The following is a 13859-nucleotide window of genomic DNA, read 5'->3' as shown; positions in this document are numbered from 1 at the left end:
CGAGTGCGTTTACTTTATCGCACAAGATAGACGTAATCTATATGTCTACTCGGTAACACCAGCTTTGCATACATTATATTGCGTGTAAGAAAGATATCACAGTGATAATAAGGAATGAAACTTTCTAATGAAACTGCAGCTTTCGGAGCAACATTAAACGTAGTAAAATATCGAAGTAATTACGCAAGACGCGTACACCACTCGTTTCTTACTCCAGTCTGTATAACTTGGCGTTTCTAAATTTCTATTCGTAATCTTTCTGCATTACATAACGGGACATTCCAACTCCAAAATCGTAGGTCTCGCCAAATATTTTCTCACGTTCACAGGAACTTGTTGAAATCCTCCGCATACCTGCCACGCCACGTAACAACGTACCACGTGATAATTCGAACAATGCTCGTTCGCGAACTATAGAAACAATGTCCCCGTGCTATCGCAATAGCGTTTCGCCTCAAGAGGAAATTGAGCATGTCCGAGGAATCGGGCGCAAATGCAGGATCCACGGGGTTCGTTCGTATGTCAACACGCGGCTATAAGTCGCGACAACCGGTATCGGTAGAGGGGTCTTCGACAGAGGAAACGTTTAGCCGGAGTAAAAGGACCGCCGATTAGCTTATCTGGAGATATAGGCAAAGCTGATTGGTAAGGGCCGCTTATCAGCGAGCCACTTAATCGTCTCGCGCGGTCGGTTCGACTGATCCTGCCGAGTTGTGAATCCGATTAGGTATACGTTTTATATCTCATTCGGGATTCGAAAGGCACGCACGAGTCGTGGCGGTTCCGACTCCGAATCGAGCTCGGAGCTCGGGTTACCTTTAAGGAGCAAGCTTTTAATTTGAATCTGTAACGTGTACCGGCGCTTCCACCGACCTTATATGGAAATGATTTATCAGTGGCGTAAGTAGGATTCTTTTATTCGCCGCGAGATCTCCTCCCCCATCAGATAACTAAACATCGTCAAACGACTCGGGTTTCCCATTCCCATGATCGCCGCATTTCGCGTTGCATCAGATTTCATCGGACCACAGAGTTTCGTTGACCGTCGTTTGATCGAAAAATTTATAATAATTCGTGGAAACACGGGCGTATTTGAGGATCGATAAATCCTTCGAAGCGGACCATCATTATCTTCGATCTCCGATTGAGAAACGTAATATTTCCATAAGAAAAGGGGAGGGCGGAGAATTTTGAATTTCAAGTTGGTTAAATCAAGATTACGCCGCTGCCTATTGTAGGTATATAGAGAATCTTGGCGAAGCAAATGGACCTTTGCGGCCTGGATTCGCCTTTCCGTTGTTCGCAGTTTTCAGACGACAAAGAGAAAGGCTATGGAAACGTCACATCTTGATTGTACGAGATGAAAACCGCCGCTTTTTTATATTCCAGCGAGAGGAATTTTAATTTTCTCGAGAAAACAAAAACTGGTTCTTCCAGCTATAGGAACCGCCGAAAGAGACAAGACCGAAAGAGGAAGAGAGAGAATCGGACGGCGAGGGAGAGAGTTGGGTGCATCCACGGCATTCCACCCACTCGAAGTTCGGCCGAGGAAGAGTCTCGAACGCGTCTATGACATTCCACCCACTGTTTGGTTTGTTCCCGGTGAAAAAAAAGAAAGAAACGACACGTGTCAAAGGCAAACACGAAGTAGAAGGTCGAGGAAGTGGTTTGTTAAGAACGGTTTTCGTGAGTTGTCGATGATCGATCGATCCGTAGCACCGCGATGATTTCTAGTCACGTTCTATAATTTGTATAATAAATGTAAAATATGCTGGCTCGACTCCACCCTGATACCCGTTGAAAAACTTAACGAGTACCGGTAAACGAATAAATTTTCGACGCGAGGACTTGATTTATTATTATTCAACAAAATCCGTAGATGTCTGGCGCGGTTGTGCCGCGTGTGTAACTCTCTTTTCACGCATAATTCGACGGTCCATCCCCGGCTCTTTGCTCCGCATAATGAACGTGTAATTACGAAATAATTACGATGTTGCAAAAGGAACGGCGAGTCATGTTCCGAGGTAAACATCGACCAAAAACAACCTCTGACTGCCGCGGTTCTTTTTTCGCCGTTTTATCTTCATCAAACGTTTTCGTCGGCAATGTGCTCCAAGGGTTCTCCGGCCGGAGTCTCCAACCGTTCTCGTGTCTCCACGAGTGGCTAACACGGTGAGCAAGACTGTGCGGCTTGTCGCGGCGTGATGAATCGCCAATTACCATACGACCCGTCACTCACGCCTTTCTTTTTCCATCCCCCTTTCGAACGCTTCCCACCCAGCGCCTTTACGCGGCAACCTTGGTGACGCCAATCATGCTCGACTACGCTCTACACGGTATAATATCTTCGTCTATTCTTAGAAAAATATACGATAGCCGCCAGCGACGATTCATCATGCGGTAATCACGCGCGAACTTCCAACCATACGACCGGTGTATTTCCTTTAGCGTAGTTATTGCCTCGTGAAATTCGCTGCAATCTTTCGGACAACGAATTCTGCTGTTTACATTCATCGGGACAATCGGTACCCAATTAGACGAACTCGTGCCGACAGAATCTACTTATCTAACCGAGAATTCCCAAGTATGTTTGGGCGAGAAATTGTGAAAAGAATCAGCGAGCTATTATTCTTAATAAGCGTAAGGAAAACTGTAGTATTCGAGAAATTGCGCCTGATAGTTGCACGATACCGTGAGAAAGTATCACGACGGTTCACAATAATGTAACACTGTATGTAATAGTATCGCGATTATTAACGAATTCAAGCCACGTATCTCTCGACGGTTTCGATCACGTGTCGTAATGGAGGGGTTCAGTGGTGTCCGAAGCGATAGTCGATTATCGTATTTGTCATTAATTGGTGCTAGTCACGTACGATGGTCCAAATACTGGACGGAATACGGTAGAGGGAGCAATTTGAAGGGGACCCGCGGAATTCTTCGGTTGGTATTCGTTTTATCCCGTTTCGCCCTTGCCCGTTTTTTCCCTGGTCCCTCGACAGGCGAGACGAGCGGTGCCTCGGTATACGCGGCTCATACGCGCACGGGGACCTGTAATTGAAAGCTGTTACGCTTGGTATTTTATGGCTTTGTCCTCGAGGCATGCAAAACTCGATTCTTAAGGTCCTCCGACGCGGACGGGGCCGTCTTAAGTAACGGGGCACGAAAATACGCGCCTCCTAATTAAATCCGACTAAATTCATCAAAATCGTCGTTAAAGCCGCCGTTGGCCACCACCCTCGGGCGGTAGCCAAAGCATCGTTGCATCCTTAACGATCCTTGCCGCGAAAACGAGATTCCGATCTGTCTAATTGCCGCTCCGCGGTGTCCGAAACCTGCAGCGAGAATTCCGATCGGAATCGTGCCACGATAGGAAGGTCGTTCGGCCTCGAGCTCGTAAATAACGACGGATCGTTCTTGCCGATCGACCACGGCCAACGAAAAGACTCTGGATCCGTGAGCAACAACAACGGCGAACGTTCAATCGTAACTCACGACGTATTTTTCCGTGACCGCCTACTTCTCGGCGCGAATCGCTTCCAACGGGAATTAAATTGCCTCCCGGACAAGGGCCACACGCTTCAACGGAATTATGGCAGGGAAACTGCTCGCGGTGAATCGCTTCGATAATTAGATCGCGTCCAATAATATCTCGTGACGGCGAAACGAGGAAGATAAAGAGACAGGAATTCTAATAGAACTAGATAATAGGCTGACGATATCCACGGAGAAGAGGTTCGAGAACTGTTCAAGCAATCGATGTCGAGCGAGAGGCACGAATTCTTCCTCTCGTTGAATCGTGCGGCACGAGCTTGTGCTCGAGGTGAGACAATAATATCGATAATAACGGCAATAATAATAATAATAATAATAATAACAATAACAATAATAATAATAATAGCAGTAATATTTTTATGTGCAACCGAAGAGGCAACGAGCGAGTGGGTGAGGTTACGACTCTTTGACCTTTGGAAACCTGGTTAAGGAATCACCAGGCTCCGATGCACGTAATCGCCGATCTTAGAACGAAGGGATCGGTAGCCTGCGCTGGTTGGAAGGTGACTGGAAAAACGAAAAAAGTCTTTCGTGTCACGATGAGCCAGCGACGCCGTACTCCGTGAAAGATAAAGGGTCGCTTGAAATAAAACACGAGCCGCTCTGGCAGCTCGAAGCTGAAGAAGAAAGCGGCGAACCAAGAAGAACGTCCGAGCCGAGAAAAAGAATAGGTAGTAGCGAGAGAGCGCCGGTAAGCTTGGTTACGTTGAGAGACTAATTGACGCGGGGCTCGGGAAAAGAAGAGGAATCCGTGTTGGTGCAACCCCGCTAAATACCGTGACACGCGCGCAAATTAATAGGTGGTCTCTGTATACCGAAGAGAAACGAGTAAATTGAAATTTCTACGGTGTTATGATACGTCGAGTTAAAGCAAACCAGTAATTCGACTAAATCTTGTTTGTATAATACATATGAATTATAATAATTGCTGAAATCAAGACATACGCACACCGCTTTGCGACGATTAATTTTCTCAACTCTCATAACTGAAAAATTTATTTTAAAATACCGTGCCAACGTGAAGGGAGTTCCCTCAACTTCGTTAACGTGCGCGAATCACAGGAAGTAACAAATTAAGCTACGATGATTCTACGAAGCTTTATAAGGAGCCTACACGAAGCTTATCGTAGAAACGCACACGTAACGCTCACAGGAGTGTCTCAAGAGCTTTTTTTTTCACTGGGAGACTGGCGCCTGAACGTTTCAGAGAGAAACGTGTGAACAGCTGCCCGTGAGAAAGTCTAGGAATATCTACGGCGTCAAGTGAAATCTTTTAATTAGGACCAATTCGAGGGTGGAGGATCGCCATGCGCGCTTGAATAAATGAGTTACCCTTCGTCCTTCTGGAGTCCAGGCAAATTGGAAGAGATTGGGTCCATGGCCTAAGGCAATTCGTTGATCCTGACGCTGGGCTCGCCTCTTCACGGGCCATACAGCAGGAAACGATGCGTATCTTTTCTATTTATGGCGTCGTATTGAACCCGGTGTCGAAATGAAACTCCTTCGAAAAAAGGAAACGCCAGTGCGACTCATTTTTCACGGCCGTAAATAACATTAACTCCCGACAGCGCCGAATGTGGCTCACGGAAATTCAATTTCAGATTTATTGTTCCTGCGATTCGGAATCGACTACGATATCACGGAGCTCGGACAAGAAATTCTTTCTTCGGACCTGTTTGTTCTTCAACGGTGCCTCGGATGGTCGAGGTACCATCGTTAAAAGCTTTTATCGCTCGGTTAGGTGAAGGGAGGACGGTGACACCGGCGTATCCGGAAGCGCGTGGCCTCGCCGTTCTTTTTATTCCCGCGACGACGGAAAACGAGAATCGTCGCCCGCCTAAACTAGCGCGCGCGGCTGTGAAAATAATCGTGAAAACGCACGAGTTGAAGAAAGGCGACGGAACGGCTAGTGTAACGGAGTTAAACGTAATAAGTAACGATTTCTTTGACTAAACAAGGAGCACGGAACACGAAGAGAACCACGAGAGAAAGAAAAGGGATATCTTCCACGTAGGATTCTTATGCAAATGAGTTGTATAAAGACGTCCGTTCGGACATCTTTAAATAGTGTTCCTCGAACGAAATTACCCTAATTTTGTCCCGATACGAGCGCCTGCTTCTCCTCTTTTTCAATTTCGTAGGAACGCGGCAACCGTCCCGTATTAAGTTACCCGAATGGACAAGCTGGCCAAACGGAGCGAGGCCGCGACTAATTTTTCAGCGGCTCGCCTTACAAAGCGTGCATAATACGCGCCCTCGGTGCACACTCGTGGCTCTGGCAATCAACCGCCTACCTCAGCCACGAGCAACACGAACGAATACTGGTAAATCGTACTGAGCAACGACCCAACGACTAATCCCTTGGAATCAGCCTCTGTACACACTCTCTTCTCTCTATATCTTCGCAGCGGACGCGCAGTGACAGATGCATTAAACCGCGCATTACACGTTGCAATCTGCTTAAGAAATTATTAGAGAAATTTGAAACGATCATTCGGATCTAATAACGTTGTTATAGCCGCGTTGCTTTCACACGTCAACACATACGTTAATCAACGATATATTTTTCCATTGCGAAAATCACACATATTATTCATAAACCTTCCAATTACCGTGCCCGTTTGATAACCACTTATTACGCGTGATTCTTCAGCTATTGTAAAACGAGCTGTGCATTTCGCGAGAGATTTGGTCATCGTTAAATTGGTAAACGTACATTGTAGATATATTTGAATCGAAAAATAGACTATAACATTTTGCAACTTTCGGTTCGAAAGCGTAACAAGTTATTAATACGATATTCTTCTTTGCCGAAGTATATCAATATCCCGAATACAATTGCTACCAAATACTTGTTTAGATTTGGCAATTCTTTCATAGCGAAGAATACAAAAAATCACTTAGCGACTGAACAAATTTCGCAAGGCGGAATGCGTAAAAATATGTGCGATACAGTGATAAGGAATATAGTGACTCGCTGTATAGAAACGATCTTCAATATTACCCGAAATAGAAGAACGTTTTAAAAATTTCTATCGATAGAAAATAATAATATGCATTATACACGAAAGAGAGCCGCTGCTCTGCAGTGTCTCGATCAGAAATCCACTGGAGTAAATACAAATCACAATATTTATACCTGGAAAGATAGCCGGCTATTTCTTGCCGGTGAAAGTAATACATTTATTCCCCGTCACGGCTGATTGTTCGATTATCGGATTAGCAACGGATCCCGATTTTTATGTTCCAGCACGGCGGTCTTTGATCTCGAACGCGTACGAACGTGTACCACCGAACGACAAATGACACGCGCCATTAAAAGCCGCTGTTATAAATTGCAATTACCGATCTACGCGGATCGTGCAATGCCATCGCTCCAATACGCTTTCCCTCGTCGTTGCGCCTGTCAAAAGAAATTGAACCGCGTGCACGCATCTTTGTAGCCTCTAACCATCGGCCGGATTATCGAGAGATTCAAACGGTCGATCGGTATTAAAATTTATCGATCGCGTTAAAGGTAATTCAACGGAGAACCGTGTCACGAGGATGGACATTTAAGCTGCATGAAACTTAAGTCCCGCTTGAATTACAGGGGAAATGATACGCCTAGAATATCTCGCTATATGTATAGTGATATTTTCGATCGAACAACCATTAGCGCGATTGAAATTCTAACGTCGTGTCCAATCGACGCGACATACATATATATACATATATATTTGCAACAATATCAAAGCTGTACGGGTTATCGCATAATTAGCTGTTTCACGTGTGAAACTCGGTTACCCATTTCGTATCAGTCAGAAACTATATATCATAATCTACAACGCAGCAATTTCATGGTGCGTTTGCGAGGCAACAGCTTGACGGAACGTGGCCACGGGAGCAGACACACTCGATCAACTCATCTCGCTTCTGTCCGTGTCCCTTCGTTCAGCCAGATATCGATCGAGGAAATCATCATCAGCGGCATGCCGGCCATTTTATACACATGGCGGCGCGTGGGCGCCAAGATAATTACCGTTTTGAAATCGTATACGTATGGAGATTGATAGAGTTGCGGCGTCTTAACAATAGTCACAAACCCGATCGACGATTCATTATCGACTTTCTTTTCAATCGTAGAAACGGTACATGAGAAGGACAGATACAAAACCATTGTTCCTTTATACTCCCCTATATAAGGTATAAGGATGACTATGCAGGAAACTATGGTTGCGTATAGGTGTGATCGGCCTAATATTCTTCATGCGGTAGCTGCAGGGATCCGAACGTTTCTAAGATTTAAACGAATATTATCCAGATGAATTAACGCGTTCTTCTCCTCTTCTTTAAATCTAATTGAAATTACTTCGTGACTTTGTAACGAACGGTGAATAACATATTATCGAATTAATGGAAATCCGAAGAGTACTATTGGTTTGCCTGTATGCTAAAGTAAAATCGTACGTGTAACGACGGGCGTTTCTCCGAAGCAAAATTCTACAGCTTTCACGACAAATTTCCCGCGTTCCGAAACACGCGAAGGTATTCCTCGCTTTCTAATAAGCAATCACCTCGGACCTAATCAGTCTTATTTATCATACTCTTTCCACACGTCGCATTTACCAATCTATATACGCACAGCATTTTCACGCACCTTCCCAAACGAACCTCGCTGTTCTGTTGATAATGACTTCTCGCAGCAACAACACGCACACACACGTTTCCTTGCTCTAAATTTCAAGCGAACCGTGCAACACCTCGACTTTCTACAACCACCACACAGTTGTCGATACATCGTACAACGTGAAAAACACTCGATCGCCGATAGAATAATAAATTATTTCACGGTTGGGTTTCCTAGGCGCATAGAAAACGCGCGCTCCGATTCGCGTTTCGATTCGCGTAACGAGGACGTTGCGTGTCCCTGGCGTATATTTCAGTCGAATCCAGGCACAGTGCCATTCCACGACGCAGCTTGGAAAATATCCGCGGCGTGGGAGAAGCAGCAACCCTGACGACCGATACGGGAAAGAGTCGGATGAAAAATCCTCGAAATCGGGCACACCTGGGCCGCGCGTTATATAGGTAGGGCGTGTCGATGTTGCTACAGTTTGGCAAAATGCGTAGGCTGTCCGCGTATTATGCTGATCCCCCGAGTGACTCGGTATACGCCGAGGTCTGAACTCGCGCGCGAGGCTTGAATTGACTTTCAGGGCTGGCGCGCGCGCGCGTCCGCGTCCACGCAGAAATACCGTGGCCTGTCGCATTGAAAACGCGCGTCAAGTGACGCGGCCATACGTGCTCGCGTACATAGGTACGTGGGCGACCGCTATAGAGCACCGGGAGGACCAGGTGTCGCAGGTAGCCAGCGGTTGCCATTTTCCGCGCGAGAGCCTGCCGCGAAAAATCGACGACAACGCGGGTTCCCACGGTTCGAATCGGTTCGGGGAATGTGGACGCGCGAATGTGCGAACACCGCGTCAAAACCCACGACTGGATTTTTCTCATTCGAAGCGTGTGTTTGGTGAAATGTGGTTTTATCATTTTGTTTTATTGGATCATACTGGCTAAAAGATATAACACTCCTTCGCTCGCAGACACTAAAAGCCTGATATACTTGTAAGGCAGAACTTGTCAGTCGAAGAAATAAAGGTTGCTCTTTCCGACTATATCGTAAAAGTTTGAATGGTATCCACTGAATGTAAGAATGATGTAGAAAGGGAAATATACGTCGATGATATTTCTTCCAAGAGAAGATGAAGATAACGTAAAGAGAAACAGGAAACGATAGGAGCAATATTGTAACTGCAATGATAGATAAGACGAACTTCGGAGAACTTTGCGAACGTAGAAATGGAGAGAAATCGTCGTTCGGTTAAAACGAGACGATTCTAAGTACTGAAACGTACCGAGATCGCGAAACAAGTATCTTTTTCTTAATCTGCAAATATTAATAATCATCGATAACGACCTAATTTTCCAGCACTTTCTCAATTATCCGAGCGTACTTCCCGAGAACCACTAATTAAACGTTACTTAAATTTATCTTCCCAGAAGGTATTACTCCTTATATGTCACCGGAGAGTCACAGGCTTTATTACAAGTCACACCGTGTCAGAAATGCAACGACGTTATGATTAGCAAAGGCGCCAGATTGACGCGGCCAGCGAGAAAAACGATAGAGTTCGGAGGAGAAAAACGCGCAGAAAGGAGCAGCCGTATTAATCAATCCTGTCCGCTCCTCAACATTCCGTACGAGAGTGGCGATTTTCCTAGCGGCTCGAACCCTTTCATTATTTCGACCGAACGCTTCCGTATCGGTTGATTGGCGTTTGGCGCGAACTAAGCCTCCAACCAATTTGAATTTTAGCCGGCGGCACGTTCTCGAGAAAAGCTCCTAATTACACACGACGCCTTTCGGAGAAATATCGGCGACATTTTACAACGACTACTATATGGACGTGCGATCGACTTGCAAATGACGTGGAAAAGGAGACGAACCGAGAGAGAACAGTGATATCGTTGTCGGTAGGCGGTATTGTAAGTTATCGAGACCGAACGATTATCTCTAACACCTAGGGCCCGCCGGAACGACGACCACTTTTATTCGTCAAAATCCCTAGGATACCATCGTCGTTGACATCGTCGAGTCTTTCGCTTGTAAGCCGATCTTCGAAAAAGAATAAAACCACGGGCGCTCCGTCGGCTCCGCATTTAACCCCTTCTTATTAAATAAATCATTCGTCCCTTTACGCCGCCCAGCCAATATCTCAGAGTCTCATCTTATAACTCCTACATTAATTTCTCTAATAGTCTTGGACACCGCTTTGTCTTCCAAGGTGCGACACACGAAACCGGCATTACCTCTCCTATCGATAAACTTTAAACACAGTCACGATCGTCGTAAATTATCGACAAAAACGATCGTACCCGTAACGGTTTAATAATAGAACGGAGCATTATTTTTGTGTGATTCGACAACTAGTCTCGAGATACCGTCTGGTAGACCTTGAACGCAGCGATACCTACTTGTCGCTCGACGATGCACACATTGTGTTAGCGCGGTTGCCCTACGCTTGCTGAACAATCTCAAACAAGACAGCGAACAAGAATAAACGTTGGCCGGATACAAATCCTCAGGAACGCGAAAACGTCGTACGAACGGTACCGTTGCTACCTTAAAGGCTGAAGTCACGAGCCGCGAACACATTTTTCGTAAGAATTAAAGGAGTCGTAAAATTACTTCTTTCGAATATGCTTTGCCGTTATTTAAATAGACGTGCACTTTTACGTATATACTTATGCGCATACCTCACGCGTGTTTTCCGTCCCAGCCGCGTCGTCGCGACTTATTCAATTGTCAAGAAGTGGAACTGCGCGCAATGCGTCGTCTTTCGAAAGTGCGAAATAGATACAACACTCACCTTTGACAGCGGCGTTGAGTCTGTCCAAATTCGCGAGAGTAAGAGGCACCGGACCAAAGTGCATCACTATCTTGTCCACGTGTCGAAGATCGCCGATTTCAGGATCGCGACGAGCCATGAAGATTCCCGTGTAACTGCGACGTATGTATTGGTCGCATGTATCATTCAGCATGAGATCGAGGGTGGCGTTTAGTACACCCTTGATCGCTCTCTTAACGCGCACGTGCAACTGGCCGTTCCTCAGATCCTTGATTTTCCCCGTGAAGATGTAGTCCGCCTGACGAACCTTCCTCATAAAGGTGGTGTCGTTTCTGATCGCCGCCGTTAAGTTCGCTCGACAGTCGAGAAGTTCCCTGGTGGACGAGACGACCAGAGGTACCATGATGCTGGCCCATATTACCAGAAAACCGATTTTCAAGTTGACATCCATTTTCTTACACCGTCGTTTCACACCTTTCTGGCTATCACTTCATCACTCTGCAACATACGTTCACGCGATCTTTCGTCAATGTAGTAGATTATTCGTAATTATTCACACACCATCGCACTCTTTAAATTCATGCTTCAATTAGCGGTGGCTCGATCGATTATTTCGGTCGATCCGCGTTAAAATCCCGCCTTGTCCGCATAACGTAATCGGTATCGAGTATCTACGAACGAAAATGATGGATGAAGCTCGGAAAGTCCCTGTAATACCTGGAAACTGATATCCCGAAACAGTCGCGAGACAAACGACCACCACGACTATGTCGATCGAAAAAGGATTTCTCTGCTTCGATCCTGATCTCGGTTTGATTAGTTCCCGGTTGTCGATCGAAGCATCGTTCCTCGAGAGATACCTGGCCACTCGAGCTGAGTCCTCTAAATGGAAACGAGTCCGATCTTACGAAGCGTGTGATCTTGAGCAACAGGTTGGCGCCGTGTGTCGACCCACGCTCACCGATTTCCAATCCGCGTGACTCGTTTCCCGTTCTACCAAGTGGCAAGTGCGAAACTCCGCGAGATTCGATCGCGTGATCGATAAACTGTCGATTCGGCAGCTCGCTCCCTCGTAGTCACCACGTTTTATCACCTGCTCGATGGGACTAGGAGCCGATTCCACGCGATATTGTTACGGAATGTACGATCTTCGACAATTTTACCCGTCCTACTGGAACATCGAGCGCGAACGAACGCGCAATAACCTGCACTTTATGTCCACCGATTCGCGATTCCTCTGTTCGTGCGGCTTGATCTCTATAAGGTTCAATACGTTCGACTCGATAATAGACGACAGCCAGATTATTCAAATAGGAGGCTCGGAAAAAACGATTTCGCGCGAAAGTCCGCGAAAACGATCGATCGACTTTCACTTAAATCATACTTCCTCGCCGTCGATTCTGATTTGTTCGATCATCCTTGAAAGAAGAAGGAAAGAATCGATAAACCCACTCCGTTACACTCGCGACACACTAGAAACCGCACAGAGGTTTCCAAAACGTTCGGTAGTTCACTAGACGACGACTGTCACTGATCACTGACAAAATGAACATTATAATGCGCGAGTCGTACGATCCGTTTGTTCGTAAATGATTGATGAACGTGATCGAATCGAGTATCGGGCAAATCGTCGAATCGTCTACGTGTGATCGAACGACGTCGAAAGTGCTGTCGAAACGTAGAACGAGAAAAAAAGAAAAAGCAATCGACGCTACCGACTTGGTTCGAGTCGATTATTGGACAATCGTAGATGTTCGGCTGACAGATGCAACGAGCCGTAGACACGAGATTAAGCGCTACCAAAAACACTGTCAACGCGAAGTTAGCGGCGCGCTCGACATTCGTGCTACCTCAGCGACTATCCGCGATCCTGCGCGAGAGTGAGAGAGCAGTGGTTGAGGTGGTGGTTGGTCGCGTGGAGGCACGCGCTGGACTGAGGAGGGCTAAGTGTGGATGCTGCAACTACAACGTGTAGGCGTAAGTCGCCTTAGACCAAGGGACCAAGAGGGAGAGAGAGATGACCGGCTCGGTGTGTGCACACGTCGCTCGCACACACGTATATCAAACAGATACACGCTCCCGCCTCTTTCGGTGCACACTCGTGTATTCGTGCGAGCTCACGAGGAAAACGGAGGGGAGTGAACAAGAGAGAGAGACAGAGATGAGAGAAATCTTACCAAGACGAGTACGCTTCCTCCGTGTCTACCACGTGAGCATCCAAAGATGCGTACTATATGTGGTTGCTATTGACACACTTATACCTACACCGATGCAGGATTTTCTCGTACGTGCGCCGCACACGAAATGCACGAAGGAAGATCGATGCACGCGAAAATGGATCGGCGCTCTTTCGCGTGAAATCGGAGAATCGATGGAAAACTTGAGTATATAGATCAACGTCGAACGTTCGACGGAAGAAATATTAGGATGCCAACTGTTAAATCGAGCGTCGTTGGCGTTGCGTGCAAGCCACGTTTTAACACCTCGACGCCTGGGATTTCGAAAACGTGGGTGACGGCTGGCAAAAAGAAAAAAAAAGAAAAAAATGGACGGTCGAGATGAAACGATCTAATCTATATCGACTCTAACGAGCTACAATCTCGAACGGTTTGTAATTGATGGCGACCGATAATACCGATAATGCCGAGTTCCATTGATGTGGTGACCGCACGTTCGGTGGTTAGTTCACCGCATCACCCACGAAACGCTGGGAAACCTCTTTAACGAGTCCGTCGAAGAAGTTAATGGGTCGACTTCGTCGGGACAACATACAAGGGAAGAGACAAGCTCTTGTTCGCTTATTTATGATAATAGTTTCCTTTGCGTGAAGCTGAACGGACCGAGACTGATCTACGGTGTCGTCAGTTATGGTACATCATAATTTCCGCGGATATTTATATGCTCGCGTACAATGTT

General features: G+C 46.3%; 1 protein-coding gene across 1 annotated transcript in view; it reads right to left on the bottom strand.

Moving 5' to 3' along the window:
• Positions 1–13657, bottom strand: part of LOC117210072 — a 122296-nt gene extending 108639 nt beyond the window's left edge. The window contains exon 1 of the mRNA XM_033452693.1: positions 10965–13657. Coding sequence (XP_033308584.1) covers positions 10965–11394 — 430 coding nt within the window. The 5' untranslated portion in view covers positions 11395–13657. The remainder of the gene's footprint in view (positions 1–10964) is intronic.
• Between the last annotated feature and the right edge of the window lie 202 nt (positions 13658–13859).

This window comes from Bombus bifarius, unplaced genomic scaffold, assembly GCF_011952205.1.
Source record: "Bombus bifarius isolate JDL3187 unplaced genomic scaffold, Bbif_JDL3187 scf7180000008199, whole genome shotgun sequence".
NCBI classification, from domain to species: domain Eukaryota; kingdom Metazoa; phylum Arthropoda; class Insecta; order Hymenoptera; family Apidae; genus Bombus; species Bombus bifarius.
The sequence above is the reverse complement of the archived record's forward strand: the minus strand, read 5'-3'. Positions and strand labels throughout refer to the sequence as shown.